The following is a 24,887-nucleotide window of genomic DNA, read 5'->3' on the forward strand; positions in this document are numbered from 1 at the left end:
ACTACACGCTAGCACCACCATAACAAACACCAGAAACACAAAAGCTCACACTGAGACTGCCTTAACTGCGGTAAAATCACGGCAGTTAAAACTAAATAAACTGAATAAACAAAAGGAATTCATAATAATAATAATAATAATAATAAGCTGAATTAGGGGCCGTTTTCAACTAAAAACGTTAACCTTTTCTTCTAATGTGATTTGGCCGGCGGTTTGGGGGACAACACACACTTGCTGGACAACACACACTTGCTGGACAACACACACTTGTTGGACAACACACACTTGCTGGACAACACACACTTGCTGGACAACACACACTTGCTGGACAACACACACTTGCTGGACAACACACACTTGCTGGACAACACACACTTGCTGGATAACACACACTTGCTGGATAACACACACTTGCTGGACAACACACACTTGTTGGACAACACACACTTGCTGGACAACACACACTTGCTGGACAACACACACTTGTTGGACAACACACACTTTTAAAAACAGGCTTTTGAGAACGATACCGCTATCATCTCTGTAAACTATAAAAATGCTAAGTTGTGAAGACGGTGACATCATGCACATGCGTGTTACAGCGGTAAAGAGCGCCGCCGCAGGGCAACTGTTGTTGCGCTCTCTTTAAATGTCGCCGCATCTTCTTGTGCTAGCATGCTACAATCGCTCAGCTACTTTACCGTAGTTTATTTGCTTTATTTATCTGCTTATCTTTTCTTGTATTATTGTTGTAATTGTTGATGTGTTTTCCGTCCTCTCCTCTGGCGGCTGTTCCTGTTCTTGTTTCACATGTTGGTGCTATTCGTTTTCTATTGTATAATTGTAATAAAAAAACATTTAAAAAGTGTTTCTTTACAAAGTGTGATCGCCATCTACTGGCCTGGCAGCAGAATACAGCGATTTACAGGATTCTCACGAGTCCGAGCGATCGGGGATCGTTTGTCGTCATTTGTTGTCATGTAAACGTACGCTTAAATAAAAAATCAGCCATGTAATTTAGCTCATTAGCATATCTATTACAAGGTTTTTATTGCTAATAACTGCAACTAAAAATACAAAAATTCATTACTTGACATAAAATAAAATATATATATAAAAAAAAAATGTAACACTTCATTTATTTCAGGTAATTGCTATGACAACATTTCTCATTTTTGTAACGAAAGGTTGAAGTGCTAAAATAACTAGAACTAAATAAAAACTATAGGCATATAAAAAACTAATAAAAATGACAAAACACGAAACAAAATTACTAAAACTTTAACTAAAATTAAAATGTTAGTAAATATGTAGAATGTGCGTCAGGTGTTTGTTTGTTTATCTTATTTTACAACACTTCAAATCAGTGATATTAAGCATTATTTATTTACTGTTATAGTATTTAATCATATTTTTAATTAGCTTTTATTTAAAAAAAATTATTATTACATTCAATAGTTTGTTTATTTTATGTGCTTTTGTCATTTTTAATGGCTCGGTTTTTTATATTTCTATCCAAATTTCTTTTTTAGTTTTAGTTAAACGTATTTTATTTCAGCTAAAGGTAACATTTCTTTTTTTAGTATTTTAAATGTGTCTTTTATATTTTATTCCTTGTGCCAGAGGCGCATCCGTGCATTGCATGCTTTTTTGGGGGGGATAACATTACCCACAATACCTTGCACAACAGAAGACGAAGAGTTTAATTCTGAGTTTTGCAATTGTTTAAGATAAAAACGGGGGGAAAGTTGACGCAACAGTTTTCACGGGCCTAAAAGTTACATATTTAGTTCTAAAACAACATTGAACATATTGTTGATATATTTTGTGTATTGTGTAGAAAGTTGTACATCATTAATGTAATCTTTGTATGGTTTGCAAGCATAATAAAAATGAAAAATAAATAAAATGTTTTTTTTTTTTTATGTGACTTTATTTTAACGGGGTTTTTTTAACGCACAGCCCTGATGAACTGTGTCACATGACCTCACCAGGATCTCTGGGACGGTGACGGCGTGGTCCGTGTAGACGCACAGCTTGGCGGCGCTCAGAGGAACCGATTCCCGGAGTTTGGAGGCCAGGAACATGCAGACGGTTCCCAGAAGCTGCAGGTGGCATTTACGCAGGGCATTCTGGGACATGTACCTGTCCAGGTAGTGAACAGCCAGAGGAAACACCTCCTCCTCACACTTCTGATCCTCACACACCTGCTCAAGAACAACACACACGAGTCCTCTGATGATTCATGATTCAGATCAGAAAGATTCGAATCAGTGAATCAGAATATGATTCACAAGACATCATCAGATCGGTATGATTCGAATCAGTGAATATGTAAATGTATATAGCCTATACATTTCTGAAATACATAACTTAGACAGTTTCCTCTGATAACAGATTACTCTTAATTGTAATGCGGACTCATGCACTTTCTGTAAAGCTGCTTTGAAATGGTGTGTATTGTGAAAAGTGCTATACAAATAAATGTGAATTGAATTGAATGTATTAGACATCATCTGACCAGTGATTCGAATCAGTGAATCAGAATATGATTCATAAAACATAATCAGACTAGTGATTCGAATCAGTGAATCAGAATACGATTCATAAAACATAATCCGATCAGTGATTCAGAATATGATCCATAAGACATCATAAGATCATTATGATTCATAAGACATCATAAGATCATTATGATTCGAATGAATAATTCATTTCTGATGTGTACTCACCTGAAGCATCCACCCGGTCAATATTCTCCGCATGTAGGCCTGCACGTCGGTCTGTTCGGTACCGGGTTTGATGATGTTCGGTCTCTCCGAGCTCAGCAGGTTCTGACAGACCCGCTTGTCTTGGATCAGAGCCATGTCTCTGAACGCCCGAACCGGTCTGGACTTCACCTGAGAGCTCGAGCCCAGTTTGACATGTTCGTGACAGAATAACTCCATAACAGATTCGGCTGACGGACTCGCCGGTTAAGTAACGCGGGATTTACGTTGAAAAAAACTCTTAACGGGACTACAAACTATATACACTGTACATTTAGCCGAATTCATGAGTAAAAATGCATTATTTTGTTCAGTTTACGGAAGGCTTGTGCGTGAGCTGCTGCGCGCGACGTGACCGCTCTCACGAGAATCCCTGAACGATCGTTGTGACGTCACATCGAAGGTCGCGATATCGCTTAGTCATCGTGAAACAAAACAAACGTGTTTTATTTTAATCTTGAGCGAAAGGACTCTGGAGTTTTGTTGTATTATGTTATGACAATGACGATCATTGTTGTAAATGTTTTTTTCTACTTCTTTTCTTCAAGCATTTAATAATAATAATAATTTAAAAAATGTAACGTATTTTATTTTATTGATACGAGGTCCTGGTCTCATGATCATTTTTCATAATCATTAACTAAATTTAATAACGTCCACCTCAGCTGACATCAAGCTGTTTCTCATTACGATTTAGTATATAATTTGTTACAGAGATTGTTAAAGATATATACATATATATACTTCACTTGTACGTGTTTTACTTATCATGGAAGCAAAATGTATTGAGAACAACATTTCATGTCAAGGTTACAAGCCACGAGAGCAAAAATAACAGGTCTGGATGAGTTTATGATTTTATTAAGTTCTAACCAAGTTCAGTCCAAAAATATGAACATTGCATCACAACAAAAATGCAAAATATATTGCGGCACAATCCCACGTTATCATCATCATCATCATCATCGTGTAATTCCAGCACGTCGTCCAAACTGACGCATTGAGATGAAAGTGCGCGGTCAGTCGACGGCCATAGCGGGCGTGGCGTCCTCCAGGTCTCGAGACTCGGCGCTCTGCAGTTCTCGCCGGATCTCGACCGTAATCCCCGGGTGCGTGTGAACCCTCAGCAGGTCCAGCAGCGCCTCCTTCTGTTCGGAGGACAGGTCTGCTCTGTAGCGCTGGGCCAGCGTCAGCAGGCACTGGTGCCACAGCACCGGCAGGGTCCGTTTATCTGAGCGAAACGACAGGAAGTGTGCGACCAGCGCGTCCAGCACGCGGAAGGGCAGCGCGTACTTCTTATCCAGCAACAGCCGCAGGAATATACTGTTGGCTCCGTTATACTCCATCTCTGCCAGTTTCAGCATCGCAGCGCTGCAGGAGAGGACAGAGACAAACCAGTGAGTTACTGGTGCAACTTTCACACTCATCGGCCAATTCGGCTACTGCATTTATAAGTTACCGGCCATTCAGGACTTCTACTAGCCAAAAAAAAGATAGAAATGAACCAGATTAACAACATCACAGCTTTAAATTAAATATTATAAATCAAAATCCTGTCATCCAGCATCTCCTCTCTTCCTCCTTCATCCTCATCACCGTGTTTAGACCGATCGACACAGGACAAGAACATCAGAGAAATTTGAGGTTTGAAAATAATGTCTTTTCTGTTAATCAAATGCTTTTTAATCTTTGCAGTGTAAACTTGGCACAAGACATGCATCAGTGAGCGTGTTGACCTTTGACCTGTGTGTAAAGCTCACCTGGAGTTGACCTTTGACCTGTGTGTAAAGCTCACCTGGAGTGTAACACTGGGATTGAGCATCGTGTGAGGATACTGCCGATGATAATGGCTTCTCTCAGCGTACATGTTCCCGATTCACACAGCGGAAGCAGAATCCCTACACACACACACACACATATATAGAACTCGTAAGTCATTTCATTTTTATGTTATTTTAACTAACAGATCTCACCAAACTTTGCCCAGCTGAATAATCACAGTACTTGAAGCGTTTAATGTAGTGTATGTGTCTATGTGGTGTTATTAATATGCTTTAAGACAAAGCATGTGTAAGTTCATAAGTCGACACCATTGCTGAGTATTTTCTCCTTAAAACTGCAGTGAACCAAAGACAGTCTCAAACACACGCTTTGAAATCGCTGGTGTTTCTGACGTCACAAACTACCTTGTAACCAATCAGATCAACGTGTGATCGTCAACCAGTGGATCTCTGAGCTGAGTGAGTGAGTGGAGGCGAGGCTCATTTGCATATTCATAGAACCGCGCATACTAAATGAGGCGAGGGTGTCGAGTTACATTCAAGATATTTTAAGGCATGACGATTTTTTTCAAAGAAAAACTTTTAAATATGTCTTTTGATGATCAAAGATGCGTTTTAAGGGATAACATTATTGACTACAGGGGGACTTTAAAAACAATTGTTTTTTATTTATCTAATTAAATATGCACTTAAAATTCCAGGATCAAAATTCCCATTTTGTTGACACAGTTTAAACGGTTTTTACTGAGAGCATTTTTGGAGTTCTCCATTTATCAGAAAACAACATTTTCACCCTGTTTTTAGGAGTGATAAACGAACAAACCCCTCAGTAAAGTCCTTCAGAATATTGATAGGAATAATCTAAGTTTTGGTGTGTGTAAGAGCCGCTGAAGTGGAGAACAAAACTCATTTTAAGAACACGGAAGATGATCTACAGACAAAACTAGATAAAAGTGAAATAAAATAAACACTTAAATGTGTCTTTTGGATGTTTTCTGATGGAAGCAAAATCTCAATTCACAAGTGCATGTAAAAAAATGTTGGTTAATTTGCCATATGCTTTCGTCATTTTTATACGTTTTTGTTGATATATATTATTAAATATTAAATTAAATATTTCTATGTGGTTTAAATTTTTGTTATTTAAGTACTTTAACTTAAACTTTTATTTCAGTTCTCATTTTTAAGTTATCAAATTTGTATATTTTATTTTATCTTTGTTTCAGCCCAACCAAAACCATTGTTAACAGTGTCAGTTACAACAACAACAGTGTTACAGTCAGGTGTGAAGATTAGCAGTCACACAAGTATAACGTAACCAGAAGTGCATGAGGAAGTCCCCAGCGTCCTCTAGTGTTCAGTTACAGTAACACCATTACTGATCATCTCTAGTGTTCAGTTACAGTAACATCATTACTGATCATCTCCTCTAGTGTTCAGTTACAGTAACATCATTACTGATCATCTCCTCTAGTGTTCAGTTACAGTAACACCATTACTGATCATCTCTAGTGTTCAGTTACAGTAACACCATTACTGATCATCTCTAGTGTTCAGTTACAGTAACACCATTACTGATCATATCTAGTGTTCAGTTACAGTAACACCATTACTGATCATCTCTTGTGTTCAGTTACAGTAACACTGTAGCGAAGGCTACTCTTATAGATGATAAGGGCTGGTTTCAGGTGTGTTTAGCAGTGTACTAGGTGTGTCGGTCAGAACACGACAGAGATGAGTGATCAACTTGAATGGTTTATTATGACAGGTATGAGAAGATGAACATCAGAGGGGGGAGCCAACCGTTAACACACATTAATCAATAACTCTGAGGGACAGAGAAGGAGGCTTGTAGACCGTAATGGGCTTTAGGAGCGTTTAGGTGAAAGCGAGTGTCAAGCGATCATAGAGATGTGGGCACAAGGGGCACAGTCTTGATCCGATGAGAGTGTAACGTATGAATTGTGCTGGTATTTTGATGTGGTTTCCTCTTATAAGACGCACAGAAGCACAATACACACTCAATCCGAGGCTGATAACCAATATTATTCGTCTTCTCCAGCGCCCGTGGATGAGATAAACTGCCGTCTGAGGCGATATGCGTTGCTCTGTGAGGATTTGTTTGCTTCCGCGCTCGTGCGCACGTAACGCTTTCATAATAAAAGTCCCCAAATAATGTCTAGCGCTACAACGCTCTTAAATCTTCACAGCCTTTTGCACAGCCGCCCCCAAATTGCGTGCAATTTGCTCACGTAAAAGGCTTATCCTAAATTTGAAACCGTTGGAGGGCATTCCTCATCCTCCTCAGCATCTGGGATGACTGGAAGAGTAATAAGCCGGGCAACTGGCCGGGTATACACTTTATCTTTGACTTGCACGTCCGCGGATCGCACATGACCATCCACACTCGGATGTACTTTAACCACCCTGCCAACTGGCCAAAGTGCCCTGGGAAACTGGGGGTCCACCAACAGAACTACTGAATCCACTGTCAGATCAGCTGGGGCACCATGCCACTTCTGCCTGGATTGGAGGGTTGGCAGGTAGCACCTAATGAACCTTGCCCAGAAGTGATCTGCCATAACTTGGCAGTGTCGCCATCTCCGCCGGCTTAGTCCCTCGCTCTTAGGGTAGACAACTGGTGGTAGTGCTCCATCAAGCCGCCCCATCAGGAGGACATTAGGAGTCACGGCATCCAAGTCAGCAACACTGGATGAGGTATAGCCCAAAGGTTTGGTATTCAGTATTGCCTCTACCTCCAGTAAGATAGTATGTAGTACCTCCTCAGAGATAGGTTGAACTCCTATGACAGTATACAGCGCAGTCTTGACAGACTTGATCTCCCTCTCCCATGTTCCCCCGAAGTGAGGAGCTGCGGGGGGGTTGAAGTGGAAATCAATCTTCTGCTTGGCTAGGAGTCGTTGGAGGTCTGGAGACATGCTGTTAAAAGACTCACGGAGCTCCTTCTCTCCTGCCTTGAAGTTCGTACCCTGGTCGGAATAGAGTTCAGCTGGAGTCCCTCGGCGAGCGATGAACCGCCTGAGGCTCATCAGGAAGGAGTCTGCGTCCATACTATGCAGGATGTCTAGATGCACCGCCCGGGTGGTAAGACACTTATAGATGATACCCCATCTCTTTTCGGAGCGTCGTCCGATTTTGACTTGAAAAGGCCCGAAGCAGTCCACACCCGTAGAGTAAAACGGCGGTTTGTATAAGCGTAGACGGGCCACAGGTAGGTCGGCCATCTTCGGGACCAGCGGCTTAGATTTCCACCTTCGGCACTCCTTGCACTGGTGTTGCACCCTCCGAACTGCCTCCCTGCCACGGAGAATCCAGAAGACCCGGCGCATCTCTGCAAAAACCCGCTCAGGACCCGGATGACAGAGACGTTCATCGTAGTCCTGGATAAGGAGTTTTGTTGCTGGATGCAAAGGGTCCAGGACAATAGGATGTTTAAATACAGGGTCCAACCATTCGGCACGTCGGAGTCTTCCTCCAACTCGTATAATTCCCTCGTCGGGGTCCAGCTCCGGGGACAGGGTAAGGAGACGACTACTTCGAAGTACCGCTTTCCCTGCCCTCAGGTGACGCAACTCCTCCGGAAAGCACTCAGCCTGAACTCTCCGGAAGATGGTCAGCTCTGCCTGCTGGTAGTCTGCTGCTATCAAGGGCTCATCTTGGTCTGCCGCCCCATGTACCTCCTGTGCTACAGCCTCAACCATTTCCTTCCAGGACTCGTATGGCTGGCCCAGGTGGGTCTCCTGTCTATCTGCTCTAGATATCACTCCACACGAAGCAGACTTCTTATATTCTGTGACATCCTCTTCTGGTACCTCTCCTGGTGAGGATGGCCATTCAGCAGGTCCCTTGAGGAGGAAAGAGGGCCCTTGGCTCCAGCGGTTAGGCACAGCTAATTCGGCCAGAGTTTTCCCACGGGTCACATCATCTGCTGGGTTCTGCGCCGAGTTAACATAGCGCCAGGTACTCTCTCCTGTCAGCTCCTGGATCTCGGAGATACGAGTGCCTACGAAAACCTTATAGCGACATGACTCCGACTGCAACCAGGTTAACACTGTTGTCGAATCACTCCAAAGGATTGTCCGATCCGTCTTCAGCGTCAGTTCTCTCTCCAACGTCTTCGCCAATTGGGCAGCTGTCAAGGCACCACAGAGCTCGAGGCGGGGAATGGAATGCCGTCGCCGGGGTGCTACCCTGGACCTAGCCGCCAGGAATGCCAGATGAACCCGTCCCTGGGTATCCTCTGTTCTCAGATAAGAGACTGATCCATAGGCCCTTTCCGAGGCGTCACTGAACACGTGGATCTGTCTGGAAGCAACCATCTGATCGGTTAGAGCTGGAGTATAGTGTCGGGGTAATGAGATGCGGGGCAGCAGGTGTAACTCTGATTCCCACTCCTTCCATGCTTTCTGCAGATCTTGAGGGATAAGGGGGTCATCCCAGTCACGCGGCTTGTCCCACATGCTCTGGACGATCATCTTAGCGCGGGTCGTGTAAGGTGCAATGAATCCCAAGGGATCATATTGTCGGGCGAGCACCTTGTAAACATTCCTCATTGTGAGTGCTCCATACTCTAGAGGTCGGCTCTTGTAACCCAAGGTGTCTGTCTCCCAGTGCCAGCTAAGCCCGAGGGCTGGTTCCGAAAGTCCAGGTTCATCGTGCGAAAGCCATCGCTCCATGCTGTCGGACCTCGCCTCTGCAGGTAGGTGCCTGAGGACAACATGTACGTTGCAGGCCCACTGCCTAATCTCAAACCCTCCTGATACTAGCACTTCCCTGAGCCGGTCCACCAGCTCCTTAGCTTCCTCTGCTGTGTGCACACTCTGAAGACAGTTGTCCACGTAGAAACAGTGCTCCACTGAATGCCTGACTCCTTCTCCTGGACCCCCATGATCTCTTGCATGCTTCTGGAGAGCGAAAGTGGCGCAACACGGTGAACACGCAGTGCCAAATGGTAAGACCTGCCACTCGAAAACATCAGGGTGGGTTTCACGCTTCATGTCCCTCCAGATAAACCTGAGGAGCGACCGATCTTCTGGTAAGAGCTGAACCTGATGGAACATGCCTCTGATGTCACCACTGACTGCTACCGCATGTTCCCTGAAGCGCAGTAGAACGCCCAGAAGAGAGGCTCCTAATGTTGGTCCAGGAAGGAGGGTATCATTGAGGCTTCGACCTCGGAACGGGAAGGAGCAGTTAAAGACCAAACGACTCTTTCCGTTATGGCTCACTAAATGGTGGGGTATATACCATGACTCATCTGTGGTTGAGACTTCCCTAAGGTCAATCTTCTTGACTGCTCCCGTCTCCACCAACTTGTGGATCGCAGCACAGTACTCATCGGCTCGTAGGGGGTCCCGGGCCAAGCGTCTCTCCAGACTTCTGAGACTGGGTAGGACGGCTTCCTTGGGAGCTTGGAGAGGGGGAATGTCTCGCTTCCGTAGCAGAGGTGTGGCATATCTGTTGACGCCTGCAACCTGTACACGCCTTGTCTTGGCCTCTAGGAGCTCCACTGCATCCTTATCCTGCTTCGACCTCATTTCCAGTTTACCACTCTGGTATGGCAAGGTATCCATCTTCCAAAGCTTCTCCACATTCTGCATCAGCTCTGTCGACTGGGGTGAGACACTAGTGAAGAGACACTGTTGGGTGCTCGGTGCCCACTGTGTGAGGTGTGCAGGTCCTTGAAGCGTCCATCCCAGTCTCGTGCGAATGGCTGCCGGACCTCCAGGAGGGCCCATTCTCACCGGTTCAATCGGGCTAAGTAGATGGGGGTAGTCAGCACCAATTAACACGAGAGGCTTGACATGATCGAATGTCTCGAGGGGAAGATCTGCCAGGTGCCTGTACTTCCTCTTCAAGCTGGCAATGGGGTAAGAGTGGTCCGCTAAACCCAAGCGTTGAGAGGTGAAGGCCTCCACTATATGAAATGTTTTCTTTGGATTGGTAGAGGACGAGATCTTGAACGAGACAGCGGCTCCCTTCAGAGTCTGGACTTCCTGCCTAATCGTGCGGAGAGCGAGGTCCTCAGGCTTCTTCTGTAAGCCCAATTTATAAACTGCCTCGGGGAGGAGCATTGTGCGCTCTGAACCATCGTCTAGAACTGCGTAAGTGTCTAGTGTCCTGTCCCGGTTGCGCAGGAGAACTCTAACGACTTTCAGCAGAACACGAGAGTGGGCTGATGGTCTGTCCAGGTAGAGAACCTCAGTACTAGTGCTCACCAGACAGCTTTCAGCTTTCGGAGGCTCAGCCTTGGGGCGTGCATTGGCGTCATGCAGTACCCTCAGATGCTTCCCTTGACACACCTCGCAGAGTTTCTTGAGGTCACATTGCGCTGCCTGATGTGCTCTCCCGCATCTCCAACATCTCTTATTAACCCTGATCCACTCTATGACTTCCTCTTTGGTGAGTCTCTGAATCACTGGACACTTATTCAAGAAATGCTCTGTGTCCTCACAGTATGGACAGTAGGGCTTTGATTTGCTCTTCCATTTTGGCGCAGATGAGCTCTGACCCTCTTGTCTCAATCCCCGATTCGACGGATAGCTCTCTGCTCCATGTAGCACTGTAGCTGCTGGCTTGCTGCGTCGCTTCTCGACTCGGTAGCCTGACGGCCCCTGGGTACGGATGTCTGAAGGGTTATCGTAACCTTGGCACCACGACTCGTATCGAAGCCATTCCGCCAGGTCGAGCAGTGTGTGAGTGTGTCCGGGACGATGGAACATCTGACGCCTGAAGTTCGCTTTCATCTCCATTGGAAGCTTGGTGAGGAGTCGGGCCACATGTGAGCCACATCTAAGCTCGACTTCTCCATCTGGGCCCAGTGTCTTTAACATACCCACAAGTGACTGTACATGCAGGGAGAACCTCTCAAAAGCAGATACATCTCCTCTTCTGATCTCGGGTGAATCCATCACTGCAGCGATCCTCTGCAAGGCCACATGGTGCGGCTGACCGAACTTCTCTGTCAAGGCTGCCATGGTGTCAGTGTATGGCCTAGGCGAGTTAATAAAGGAATCGGCAATGAGACAGGCCTCTTCAAGTTTTACATGATCCACCAGAATCTGGTACTTGAAAAGCTCTGTAGCGTCGGTAGGTAAAAGGTTTGTTAGGGCTAGTTTAAGCCGAGAGAACTCCATCGGGTCCTTATGGATGAAGAAAGGAATTCTTGGTGCTGGCCCCCTGTACTCTCCTCCTCCCTGAGTCAACGATGCTGGCGAGAACTGCCTGCCTCGAGCAGTGTGTAGTTGGCTTGAATCAGATCTGGCTGGGTACTGCCTTGAGAATTCCGCATCCGGGCGATACATACTGGGCTGCGAACGTGAGATGGGCAGGTAGGGTTCAGGCCCCGGGGTGTAGGACCGAACATCGTACTGATCAGGACCTCGTTTAGGCTGAGGGGGGTTTAAGTTACGAGGGGTAGAATGTGGCCGAGTATGGGCTGTGACGCTGGAAGTCACACTGTCCCTCATTAGCTGTAACTCGCTCATCATTCGGTCTATCACGGTGACCATACGCTGCTCCTCGGCAACCGCAGACGTTGGAGGGTATTCGAACGAAGGCCATGGTGGAGGTGGCAGTCCTTCGTCATACTCCTCTTCCTCTAACACTAATAAGTCACCCGGTAATGGAAGAGGTGGCATTGGCCATTCCTCTGAGGACGGATCCTGCTGAGCTGCTCCTAGCACTCTGGCTGAGGCTGTTAACTCACCCGTATCCCTTCTATCTTCATGAGGTGAGGCTAAACTGTACTGCCTGCTCTCTCGATGTAGCATGCTCTGCCCCGCTCCCTCTTCAGAGTAGGGCAAATGGGTATGTTGCCATCCTAGGGTGTCGTGAAAGCTCTCCTCTGAGCTGGGCGGAAAATCATCCTGTACATTGGGGAGCCTACTCCACTTCACATGAGTCGGTGTACTCCACTCATCCCCTCTAGGCGTATGTGTTACAGGGCTGACATGTGGTGGGCCACGTATCTTCGGTCGCACTGCACTGACCTCATAATCCTTCAAATATGATGGCTGCCTTAGCTGCCGTTTGGGCCGAGTGGACCATGATGCTTCATCACTCTGCTGCATATTCCCAGCACAGCTGCGTATCCGGCTCGAAGGACCAAAATGTAGCGAAGGCTACTCTTATAGATGATAAGGGCTGGTTTCAGGTGTGTTTAGCAGTGTACTAGGTGTGTCGGTCAGAACACGACAGAGATGAGTGATCAACTTGAATGGTTTATTATGACAGGTATGAGAAGATGAACATCAGAGGGGGGAGCCAACCGTTAACACACATTAATCAATAACTCTGAGGGACAGAGAAGGAGGCTTGTAGACCGTAATGGGCTTTAGGAGCGTTTAGGTGAAAGCGAGTGTCAAGCGATCATAGAGATGTGGGCACAAGGGGCACAGTCTTGATCCGATGAGAGTGTAACGTATGAATTGTGCTGGTATTTTGATGTGGTTTCCTCTTATAAGACGCACAGAAGCACAATACACACTCAATCCGAGGCTGATAACCAATATTATTCGTCTTCTCCAGCGCCCGTGGATGAGATAAACTGCCGTCTGAGGCGATATGCGTTGCTCTGTGAGGATTTGTTTGCTTCCGCGCTCGTGCGCACGTAACGCTTTCATAATAAAAGTCCCCAAATAATGTCTAGCGCTACAACGCTCTTAAATCTTCACAGCCTTTTGCACAAACACCATTACTGATCATATCTAGTGTTCAGTTACAGTAACACCATTACTGATCATCTCTAGTGTTCAGTTACAGTAACACCATTACTGATCATCTCCTCTAGTGTTCAGTTACAGTAACACCATTACCGATCATCTCTAGTGTTCAGTTACAGTAACATCATTACTGATCATCTCCTCTAGTGTTCAGTTACAGTAACACCATTACTGATCATCTCTAGTGTTCAGTTACAGTAACATCATTACTGATCATCTCCTCTAGTGTTCAGTTACAGTAACACCATTACTGATCATCTCCTCTAGTGTTCAGTTACAGTAACACCATTACTGATCATCTCCTCTAGTGTTCAGTTACAGTAACACCATTACTGATCATCTCCTCTAGTGTTCAGTTACAGTAACACCATTACTGATCATCTCCTCTAGTGTTCAGTTACAGTAACACCATTACTGATCATCTCTAGTGTTCAGTTACAGTAACATCATTACTGATCATCTCCTCTAGTGTTCAGTTACAGTAACACCATTACTGATCATCTCTAGTGTTCAGTTACAGTAACATCATTACTGATCATCTCTAGTGTTCAGTTACAGTAACACCATTACTGATCATCTCCTCTAGTGTTCAGTTACAGTAACACCATTACTGATCATCTCCTCTAGTGTTCAGTTACAGTAACACCATTACTGATCATCTCTAGTGTTCAGTTACAGTAACATCATTACTGATCATCTCTAGTGTTCAGTTACAGTAACACCATTACTGATCATCTCTAGTGTTCAGTTACAGTAACACCATTACTGATCATCTCCTCTAGTGTTCAGTTACAGTAACACCATTACTGATCATCTCTAGTGTTCAGTTACAGTAACATCATTATTGATCATCTCTAGTGTTCAGTTACAGTAACACCATTACTGATCATCTCCTCTAGTGTTCAGTTACAGTAACACCATTACTGATCATCTCTAGTGTTCAGTTACAGTAACACCATTACTGATCATCTCCTCTAGTGTTCAGTTACAGTAACACCATTACTGATCATCTCTAGTGTTCAGTTACAGTAACACCATTACTGATCATCTCTAGTGTTCAGTTACACTAACACCATTACTGATCATCTCCTCTAGTGTTCAATTACAGTAACACCATTACTGATCATCTCTAGTGTTCAGTTACAGTAACATCATTACTGATCATCTCCTCTAGTGTTCAGTTACAGTAACACCATTACTGATCATCTCTAGTGTTCAGTTACAGTAACACCATTACTGATCATCTCCTCTAGTGTTCCGTTACAGTAACACCATTACTGATCATCTCCTCTAGTGTTCAGTTACAGTAACACCATTACTGATCATCTCTAGTGTTCAGTTACAGTAACACCATTACTGATCATCTCCTCTAGTGTTCAGTTACAGTAACACCATTACTGATCATCTCCTCTAGTGTTCAATTACAGTAACACCATTACTGATCATCTCTAGTGTTCAGTTACAGTAACATCATTACTGATCATCTCCTCTAGTGTTCAGTTACAGTAACACCATTACTGATCATCTCTAGTGTTCAGTTACACTAACACCATTACTGATCATCTCCTCTAGTGTTCAGTTACAGTAACACCATTACTGATCATCTCCTCTAGTGTTCAGTTACAGTAACACCATTACTGATCATCTCCTCTAGTGTTCAGTTACAGTAACACCATTACCGATCATCTCTAGTGTTCAGTTACAGTAACACCATTACTGATCATCTCCTCTAGTGTTCAGTTACAGTAACACCATTACTGATCATCTCTAGTGTTCAGTTACAGTAACACCATTACTGATCATCTCCTCTAGTGTTCAGTTACAGTAACACCATTACTGATCATCTCTAGTGTTCAGTTACAGTAACATCATTACTGATCATCTCCTCTAGTGTTCAGTTACAGTAACATCATTACTGATCATCTCCTCTAGTGTTCAGTTACAGTAACACCATTACTGATCATCTCTAGTGTTCAGTTACATTAACACCATTACTGATCATCTCCTCTAGTGTTCAGTTACAGTAACACCATTACTGATCATCTCCTCTAGTGTTCAGTTACAGTAACACCATTACTGATCATCTCTAGTGTTCAGTTACAGTAACATCATTACTGATCATCTCTAGTGTTCAGTTACAGTAACACCATTACTGATCATCTCCTCTAGTGTTCAGTTACAGTAACACCATTACTGATCATCTCCTCTAGTTCAATTACAGTAACACCATTACTGATCATCTCTAGTGTTCAGTTACAGTAACATCATTACTGATCATCTCCTCTAGTGTTCAGTTACAGTAACACCATTACTGATCATCTCTAGTGTTCAGTTACACTAACACCATTACTGATCATCTCCTCTAGTGTTCAGTTACAGTAACACCATTACTGATCATCTCTAGTGTTCAGTTACAGTAACATCATTACTGATCATCTCCTCTAGTGTTCAGTTACAGTAACACCATTACTGATCATCTCTAGTGTTCAGTTACAGTAACACCATTACTGATCATCTCCTCTAGTGTTCAGTTACAGTAACACCATTACTGATCATCTCTAGTGTTCAGTTACAGTAACACCATTACTGATCATCTCTAGTGTTCAGTTACAGTAACATCATTACTGATCATCTCCTCTAGTGTTCAGTTACAGTAACATCATTACTGATCATCTCCTCTAGTGTTCAGTTACAGTAACACCATTACTGATCATCTCTAGTGTTCAGTTACATTAACACCATTACTGATCATCTCTAGTGTTCAGTTACAGTAACACCATTACTGATCATCTCCTCTAGTGTTCAGTTACAGTAACACCATTACTGATCATCTCTAGTGTTCAGTTACAGTAACATCATTACTGATCATCTCCTCTAGTGTTCAGTTACAGTAACATCATTACTGATCATCTCCTCTAGTGTTCAGTTACAGTAACACCATTGCTGATCATCTCTAGTGTTCAGTTACAGTAACACCATTACTGATCATCTCCTCTAGTGTTCAGTTACAGTAACACCATTACTGATCATCTCTAGTGTTCAGTTACAGTAACACCATTACTGATCATCTCCTCTAGTGTTCAGTTACAGTAACACCATTACTGATCATCTCTAGTGTTCAGTTACAGTAACATCATTACTGATCATCTCCTCTAGTGTTCAGTTACAGTAACACCATTACTGATCATCTCCTCTAGTGTTCAGTTACAGTAACACCATTACTGATCATCTCCTCTAGTGTTCAGTTACAGTAACACCATTACTGATAATCTCTAGTGTTCAGTTACAGTAACACCATTACTGCTCATCTCCTCTAGTGTTCAGTTACAGTAACACCATTACTGCTCATCTCTAGTGTTCAGTTACAGTAACACCATTACTGATCATCTCTAGTGTTCAGTTACAGTAACACCATTACTGATCATCTCCTCTAGTGTTCAGTTACAGTAACACCATTACTGATCATCTCTAGTGTTCAGTTACAGTAACACCATTACTGATCATCTCCTCTAGTGTTGTTACAGTAACACCATTACTGATCATCTCTAGTGTTCAGTTACAGTAACATCATTACTGATCATCTCCTCTAGTGTTCAGTTACAGTAACATCATTACTGATCATCTCCTCTAGTGTTCAGTTACAGGAACACCATTACTGATCATCTCCTCTAGTGTTCAGTTACAGTAACACCATTACTGATCATCTCTAGTGTTCAGTTACAGTAACACCATTACTGATCATCTCCTCTAGTGTTCAGTTACAGTAACACCATTACTGATCATCTCTAGTGTTCAGTTACAGTAACACCATTACTGATCATCTCTAGTGTTCAGTTACAGTAACATCATTACTGATCATCTCCTCTAGTGTTCAGTTACAGTAACATTACTGATCATCTCCTCTAGTGTTCAGTTACAGTAACACCATTACTGATCATCTCTAGTGTTCAGTTACATTAACACCATTACTGATCATCTCTAGTGTTCAGTTACAGTAACACCATTACTGATCATCTCCTCTAGTGTTCAGTTACAGTAACACCATTACTGATCATCTCTAGTGTTCAGTTACAGTAACATCATTACTTATCATCTCTAGTGTTCAGTTACAGTAACATCATTACTGATCATCTCCTCTAGTGTTCAGTTACAGTAACACCATTGCTGATCATCTCTAGTGTTCAGTTACAGTAACACCATTACTGATCATCTCCTCTAGTGTTCAGTTACAGTAACACCATTACTGATCATCTCTAGTGTTCAGTTACAGTAACACCATTACTGATCATCTCCTCTAGTGTTCAGTTACAGTAACACCATTACTGATCATCTCTAGTGTTCAGTTACAGTAACATCATTACTGATCATCTCCTCTAGTGTTCAGTTACAGTAACACCATTACTGATCATCTCCTCTAGTGTTCAGTTACAGTAACACCATTACTGATCATCTCCTCTAGTGTTCAGTTACAGTAACACCATTACTGATAATCTCTAGTGTTCAGTTACAGTAACACCATTACTGCTCATCTCCTCTAGTGTTCAGTTACAGTAACACCATTACTGCTCATCTCTAGTGTTCAGTTACAGTAACACCATTACTGATCATCTCTAGTGTTCAGTTACAGTAACACCATTACTGATCATCTCCTCTAGTGTTCAGTTACAGTAACACCATTACTGATCATCTCTAGTGTTCAGTTACAGTAACACCATTACTGATCATCTCCTCTAGTGTTGTTACAGTAACACCATTACTGATCATCTCTAGTGTTCAGTTACAGTAACGTCATTACTGATCATCTCTAGTGTTCAGTTACAGTAACATCATTACTGATCATCTCCTCTAGTGTTCAGTTACAGTAACATCATTACTGATCATCTCCTCTAGTGTTCAGTTACAGGAACACCATTACTGATCATCTCCTCTAGAATAAAGAGCCCTAGAGCTGTTGGAATATTCCTGTGTGCATCTACTCCGCATATTCCTCATGAACTGTGAGTCAATGCTGTGAAGATTCAGTGTTAAGATGCACTGATGCACACAAGTAAATGAAGCCAGTTCTGGCCCAGTTGTATGCAGTGTGAATGCAGTGTAAATGCAGCGTAAAACAGTGTGTGAGACACTAAGTGCCACTTCAGAAACGCTTCTGAGACACATTTACAGTATAAACTAAACTTGCCACATTATTTTGACACTAATGCATTTCAACTAATTCTGCGCAGTAAAACAGTGGTTTTCCATTTTGAGATTTTGGGCTTTTTTTTCCAGAAGAAAACATCCAAAATACACCTTTACCTGCATCTGTTAGAGCACATTATCTATTTGCGTCTGTAGATTTCACTTACAGTTTATATTAAAAAGGTTTTTCCTCCTACATTGAGCCAGAAATCTCCACTTACATTCACATTCTTATCTTTATTCTGAAGGTTTTGACAGAGGGGTTTCTTCATTTATCATCTTCCTGATTTTATTCAACATTTTATTCCTAACAAAATGGCGAATTTCTTTTTCTTTTTGGCTGTTGACAGTATTTTCTGATTTGTGTGTGATAGTGATAGAGATATCCAAATCCCCTCTGTAAAAACCTTTGACTCTTAACATATATATAAAAATAAAATAAAAATCAAGAAATGTATGCAAATTAGTGCATATTTAATTAGATAGCGCCTCATTTCCATATTTAAGCATAACATTTCTGAAAACTTGTAATACAAAAAATTTTAGCAATTATTAATATAATCAAGTATGGTGATTAGTTATTATTTTACCCTATTCACCAGGGGTGTCTCGCCTTAAAGGTGCAGTCTGTAAGATTTACGTCGAGATCGGTCGAGATCGGTACTGCAGTCCAATTCAAAATATAGGAGATCGTTGTTCCCCGCCTCCTCAGACTCGACGCTCACACGGGTCGCCAGTTTGAGGACACGACAGGAACGAGCGCAACGGACAGCGAAAGCCGAGGAGACTTACAGACTGTAAGCTGAGTTGATTTATCCGTGTTTTAATACGCTCTCGTTCATAGAGATTTTTAGATGAACATCGAGGCTTTTTAGGTTGTGGAATCTGCAATCTCTGGCCCAGTTTGTTTGCTCGTTTCCATGGCTACGATACGCTGTGTTTCCCGCCAACTGGCATCCCGGGGTGTGGAAATACTATTGGCTGAACTGGCAGTGGGCGGAGTCACACAGACCAAAACAACAACCGACTGACGACACAGAACGTGTAGAATAATGAGTAAAATAATGAGTAGAATAATGAGTAAAATAATGAGTAGAATAATGAGTATTATAATGAGTAGAATAATGAGTAGAATAACTGTAGAAGTGTTTACGAGGATGTGAACTCAGCATGTTTCCTCAATATCTGCAAACATATTATGGTATTTTTATGCTTTAGCAGAGTAGTAAAGTTACATATACAGCACCTTTAATAAACAACACGTCGTCTAAAACGCCTCAGTGAGAGGATCTGACCTTTGAACCAGGCTGCGGGCTTGAAGAGGGCCTTCTTCAGCGCGCTGTACAGGTGAAAGTTCAGGCGCTTGTACTCCGTGATATCGTCTCGAACCCGAGGCAACAACACCAGATTATAGAAGCGCTGAGCCATGCGCTCCTTCAGGTTAGACGAGAAGATCCTACACACACACACACACACGGGTTATTATGGTTAAAATGAGACTAAAACCATGCAAAACATTTCTGGTAACACTTTACAATAAGGTCTCATTTGATAACATTAGCTAATGTATTATAACACCTTTCCAACATGATGATGTAATGCGTGGCACATCTTACGAGACGGGCATTTGTGGTCAAAAAGTATATACCGTATTTTCCGGACTATAAGTCGCACTTTTTTTCATAGTTTGGCTGGTCCTGCGACTTATATTCAGGTGCGACTTGTATATCAAAATTAATTCAGACTGAGATGAACCAAGAGAAAACATTACCGTCTACAGCCGCAAGAGGGCGCTCTAGTTGGCGGACATGTTCAAATGCGACACCAAGGATGAAGAAAATGATGTGGAATGAGATCGCGGGAGCTTGGTGAACTTGTTTACTTGTAACTTGCTTGTTGGACTCGCTGGCTTATGTTAATTTAGCCTATTCAGCCTCCCAGGTATATGTTCTTTATGCTATTGTGTAGCTGAATAACTGTTAATATGTTGCGTTAACATACCGGACACCTATTCAGCCTGTTGTTCTGTGTAGTTGAACAACTTGCCTTTCCAGATTAAATGTCTATTCTTGGTCTTGGATTTTGTGAAATAAATTTCTAAATAAATGCGACTTATAGTCCAGTGCGACTTATATATGTTTTTTTCCTCTTCATGACGCATTTTTTGACTGATGCGACTTATACTCCGAAGCGACTTATAGTCCGGAAAATACGGTATATATATATATATATATATATATATATATTTTTTTTTTTTTTTTTTTTGAAAATGGCTGATGGTTTGACGAGATAAGCCTCTTATTTCTCGACTGGGATCGTGTCGAGACTGTGAAGCTGCACTGAGACGGACATTTGAACCTTCTTTGAACATTGGAATAGTTGGTTGCCATTGAAGTCCATTATATGGAGAAAAATCCTGGAATTTAATTTCTTTTCAACTGAAGAAAGAAAGACATGGATATCTTGGATGACATCAGGGAGAGTAAATTATCAGCAAAACTTTTTTTTAAAGGGATCTAATCCTTTAAGGCAATCCTCTACTGCCTTTAGAATTGGAATATAACTCAAACTTTGCTAATATTTAAGAAAGAAATTAGAATTTGGGTTTTCAGCCATTGTGACAGCCCTAGTGTGTAGAATGTTGGTGTGTGCGTGACCTCTGACCTGGTGGCCTGGTACATGGCGGCTGCGGTCCAGGTCTCTGGGTCTGTTAGGTACAGGACCTGCTCCCAGTTGGAGAGAGCCGGGATGATCTTAAACGCTTTCGGGAGTTTCCCACTTCGGTACTTCGACAGAACCTGGGGGGGTCAAAGATAAATACTGTAAATGTATTGCTCAATGTTACATTACCTAATGAACCTTAAGGTAAAGTGTTACCAATTTTTTTAATGAAAACTACAAGACCCATGTTTCATTTTTTACAGTGTAGCATTGTGGGTAAATGGCTAGTTTAGCGCACCTTGCTAACGCCTCTGTAAACCTGCACGACTCGAGGGTCCAGTTGAGGATCGGCTCGTCCTGAAACCTCAGACATCACAGTTCCCACTTCAGTCTGCTTCTCCGTGATCTTCTCCATGATGATGTCGGCTAGCGTGCGTCTGTCACACACACACACACACACACACACACACAAACAAACACACACACACACACACATTTACATTCATGCATTTGGCAGAAGCTTTTATATCCAAAGTATTTTATCCAAATACTCGAATAGCCTAATCGAGTTTCATTTCGGTTAATCGTGCAGCCCTAACACACACACACACACACACACACACACACACACACACACACACACACACTGGCCTCACCTGAGCGGCGGGTTCTTGTTCATGAACATCTCGATGGCCTTCTCGTCCTCAGGATCCACGTCCACCTCTCGCGTCTCCTCCACATGATGACCCAGAGCCGGCCACTCCTCGTCTGAGTCTCCATCATCTGCCCTCGGACCTGAAACACACGTGTGTCACTGATACTGCAGTTCATGGTGCTCATATATAGTGTGTGGTTTTAACACTCACAGCTCTTACTCATATAGACCGTATAAAAACATGTTCGTAGTGTCCGTGACGTCACCCGTAGTGTTTCTGAAGGGCGTTTCTGAAGCCCAAAGTGGGCGGAGCCGCCCGTCGCCATCTTGGCAGCGAAACGAAAATGTGCAGCGAGGCGGATTAGCTGAGGTGACGTGACGCTAACAGACAAACGGCTAGTAGTGACATCAGCGGCAATCCACCTGTCACTCAAGTGGCCACGCCCTTAATTATGCAGAACTTTAAGGCTTAATATAATGTAAACGGATCGACCCTCACAGTCGTCATGAAGGGCAACATTAGCTTTATAGACCAACACCACTTTCTGCACCAGACTGTACACATGTGTTTCTGCTGTAGAGATGTGTATATTAACATGGGGGTTTATGGGTAATGAGTCTCTTCTGCAGCCTCTAGTGGCCAGTGGATGAACTGCAGTTTAATCACTCAGTGTTGAGAGAGAGAGAGACTGGGAGGTTGCCACTTGGTTAAAACCTCACTCCCCAGGACTCAAGAGGCACGCTAGCGACAGAGGCTGCGGTCTTTATTGTCCTTGTTAGCGCGCCCGCCTCCCACGCCGGAGACCCGGGATCGAATCCCACTCGGAGCGAGTTGAGAAGGACCAGTAACATTTGGTGCTGTGACATGTCACCGCTGTCTTATAAACACCTCAGGAACTGTGGACACTTGTGGAGAAGTTAAACATGATGATGAGATGATCAATGTAACTCCACAACAACTACAGAAATGTCTCCACTAACATTCAGAAACTCTTCCTGAGTCTCTCCGTAAGGCCTTGTTTCACCTGGCTCCGCTGACTGTGCGCGCACCTCCCCAAACGGACGAGGTGTTTATACTCAACGCGCACAACGTTCTGTGAAACGACAGGGGGCGACTCAAGTAAATGTCCTCTTAACCATCAGGAATCAGCGGTGAGAAGAAGAAAGGTCCACACATTTATTTTAGTACATCACCACCAATACCACACTACAAAAAGAATCGTGTAAAATCCAGTAAACCCTGATATTATTAGCTGTGACATTAGAAAGAAATATGTGGATATAAAAACATGTATGGAGGCTATACAACTACATTAATGATCTCTTAAATATTTTCTAATTTCACTAAACATTTCATTAAGTTTCATGGACATTTTATAAAACATGGACCTGTATGTTTATTAAAATGGCTTATGTCTGCTATAGGCTCATTTTGTAAATGGAAGCAACTAATTTAAGACGCACAAACTGGGTGCCGGTGCGGTGAGACGTACATGCTAGGACAGATTCGGCTCAAAGTCGTGCATCTTCGGATGCGGAGCCGCGCGCGCTGTTACAAAAAAAGCCGTGCACACCGCCAAGCGAAATGGTGTCTTGCGCACCCAACGCGCACAACCACCCACACCGCAATGACGTCACTTTTGCCACGAGCACCTTCGCGCTTGTGCGGGCGCGGCGAGTATAAACCTAGATAAAGGCTGCACTCGCTACTGGTTATTCTGGGATTTGTTATGGTGCGTTCAAGTCATCTCGTATAGATCGTATTTACGAGTTGAATGCACATGAACGCCACCACAATGTCGTAAATACCAGTGGGGAGCTCGGGATTTTCTTTAAGCCCCGATCTGTACGAGTTGGGGGCGTGTCAGTGAGAAGCATGGCGGAATCAATGAATGCAACGTCTGTAGTTGAGCAAAGTGATAGTAAAATATAGCCTATCACTTACAGGTTTAGCAGTGACATTGTAAGGCTTTTTCATTTATAACAAAGTAAGCTCTCTGCACAAAATATGATATAGCCTACTTGTAATATAACAATTAACTAATTATATAATGATACAGTTAATTTACATTGGCCTCATAAGTTAATTAAAAACATAAAAAGAAAAACACACCCGATGCGCATTCTTTGTTCTTCATTTTCTATAAGCAGAGTTAACAAAACTTGCTATATTTTCGTGTTATTCATTAAAAGAAGGTACACCACCATCTTGCTCCGACGAAACTGACTTGAACGCACCTCACGTCGTCAACACGACTTCCCACCTCGTACGTACGAAATTCCCAGGAGGACTTGAACGCACCATTATTGACGGAGTTTCTGACACTTGTGTAAAGGCTCCGCCCTCTTCTGAACAGAGGCGGAGCTAAAGTTCATTTGCATTTAAAGGGACACACCCAAAAAGAGGCAAATTTGACAAACTATAATAAATGATCTGATATTTTGAGCTGAAATTTCAACAGACACATTCTGGGGACATCAGAGATTTATATTACAGCTTGTTGAAAAGGGCATATGTCACCTTTAATGTAAAGCATGTTATCGAGTGTTGTTTATGTTCGACTGATAAAGCACCACTAAGACTATGACCATCTATATAGCTAGTGAGTAACAGTTATCTATATGTGATGGTCAGGTAGGTTCACTCACCTAGTTGAGTAGCGGGCTGTCTCTTGGGTTCTGCTGCGAGTCCTAGCTCAGTTTGCAGCTCGTCCTGTTGTATTCGGGCCTGTTGCAGGATCTTTCTGGACAGTTTCTCGTCCACATACTCCTGCTCCTCCTCGTGGGTTCGGGTTCGGTTCTTCACTCTCCCGCTGGCCCGAACCGAGTCTCCCTGCAGGATCTGATCGGCCAGAGACACGCCGGAACCCGGCCCGCTTTTCGTACTCCTCTTCACCTTCGGCATGATGATGAATTAATATTATTATTATGATTATATCAGCCTCAACTCATGACACGCAGCTGCGCGCCGAACACACGTGTGTCTGAGCTGAAGAAAATGGCGCTGTGTGAGAGTGTGTGCGGCTGATCCGAGATCAGATCAATGGAGCGAGCTCTACTCGCTATTTTATTTTGTTTTGTTTTTTATTGATATATC

General features: G+C 43.2%; 2 protein-coding genes across 2 annotated transcripts in view; both read right to left on the reverse strand.

Annotated features, from left to right (window-relative positions):
- ccnd3 (cyclin D3) overlaps positions 1-3,461 on the reverse strand; it is an 8,215-nt gene extending 4,754 nt beyond the window's left edge. Inside the window, exons 1-2 of the mRNA XM_082138767.1 lie at positions 2,733-3,461; positions 1,992-2,207 (exon numbers count right to left, since the gene is read on the reverse strand). Of these exons, the coding sequence (XP_081994893.1) occupies positions 1,992-2,207; positions 2,733-2,948 (432 nt within the window). The 5' untranslated portion in view covers positions 2,949-3,461. The remainder of the gene's footprint in view (positions 1-1,991; positions 2,208-2,732) is intronic.
- Positions 3,462-3,613: 152 nt separating this feature from the next.
- Positions 3,614-24,801, reverse strand: bysl (bystin-like). Its single transcript, XM_082138743.1, has 7 exons — positions 24,440-24,801; positions 21,792-21,930; positions 21,434-21,572; positions 21,139-21,272; positions 19,770-19,930; positions 4,564-4,666; positions 3,614-4,139 (listed from the first exon to the last, which is right to left on the reverse strand). Exons 1-7 carry the CDS (start codon positions 24,693-24,695, stop codon positions 3,788-3,790), a joined length of 1,284 nt encoding a protein of 427 aa, XP_081994869.1. The 5' UTR covers positions 24,696-24,801; the 3' UTR covers positions 3,614-3,787.
- Between the last annotated feature and the right edge of the window lie 86 nt (positions 24,802-24,887).

This window comes from Leuciscus leuciscus (genome assembly GCF_965113295.1).
Source record: "Leuciscus leuciscus genome assembly, chromosome: 15".
NCBI classification, from domain to species: Eukaryota; Metazoa; Chordata; class Actinopteri; order Cypriniformes; family Leuciscidae; genus Leuciscus; species Leuciscus leuciscus.

What these genes read in the sequence shown, in the direction of transcription:
- bysl (XM_082138743.1), bottom strand. Translation starts at nt 24,695, where the DNA reads ATGCCGAAGGTGAAGAGGAGTACGAAAAGCGGGCCGGGTTCCGGCGTG. An exon ending in GCCCGCAGCCTGGTTCAAAG is followed by an intron (nt 4,667 to 19,769) that starts GTCAGATCCTCT and finishes GTGTGTGTGTAG; the next exon opens with GGATTCTGCTTCCGCTGTGT. An exon ending in ATCCCAGTGTTACACTCCAG is followed by an intron (nt 4,140 to 4,563) that starts GTGAGCTTTACA and finishes CCTCTCCTGCAG; the next exon opens with CGCTGCGATGCTGAAACTGG.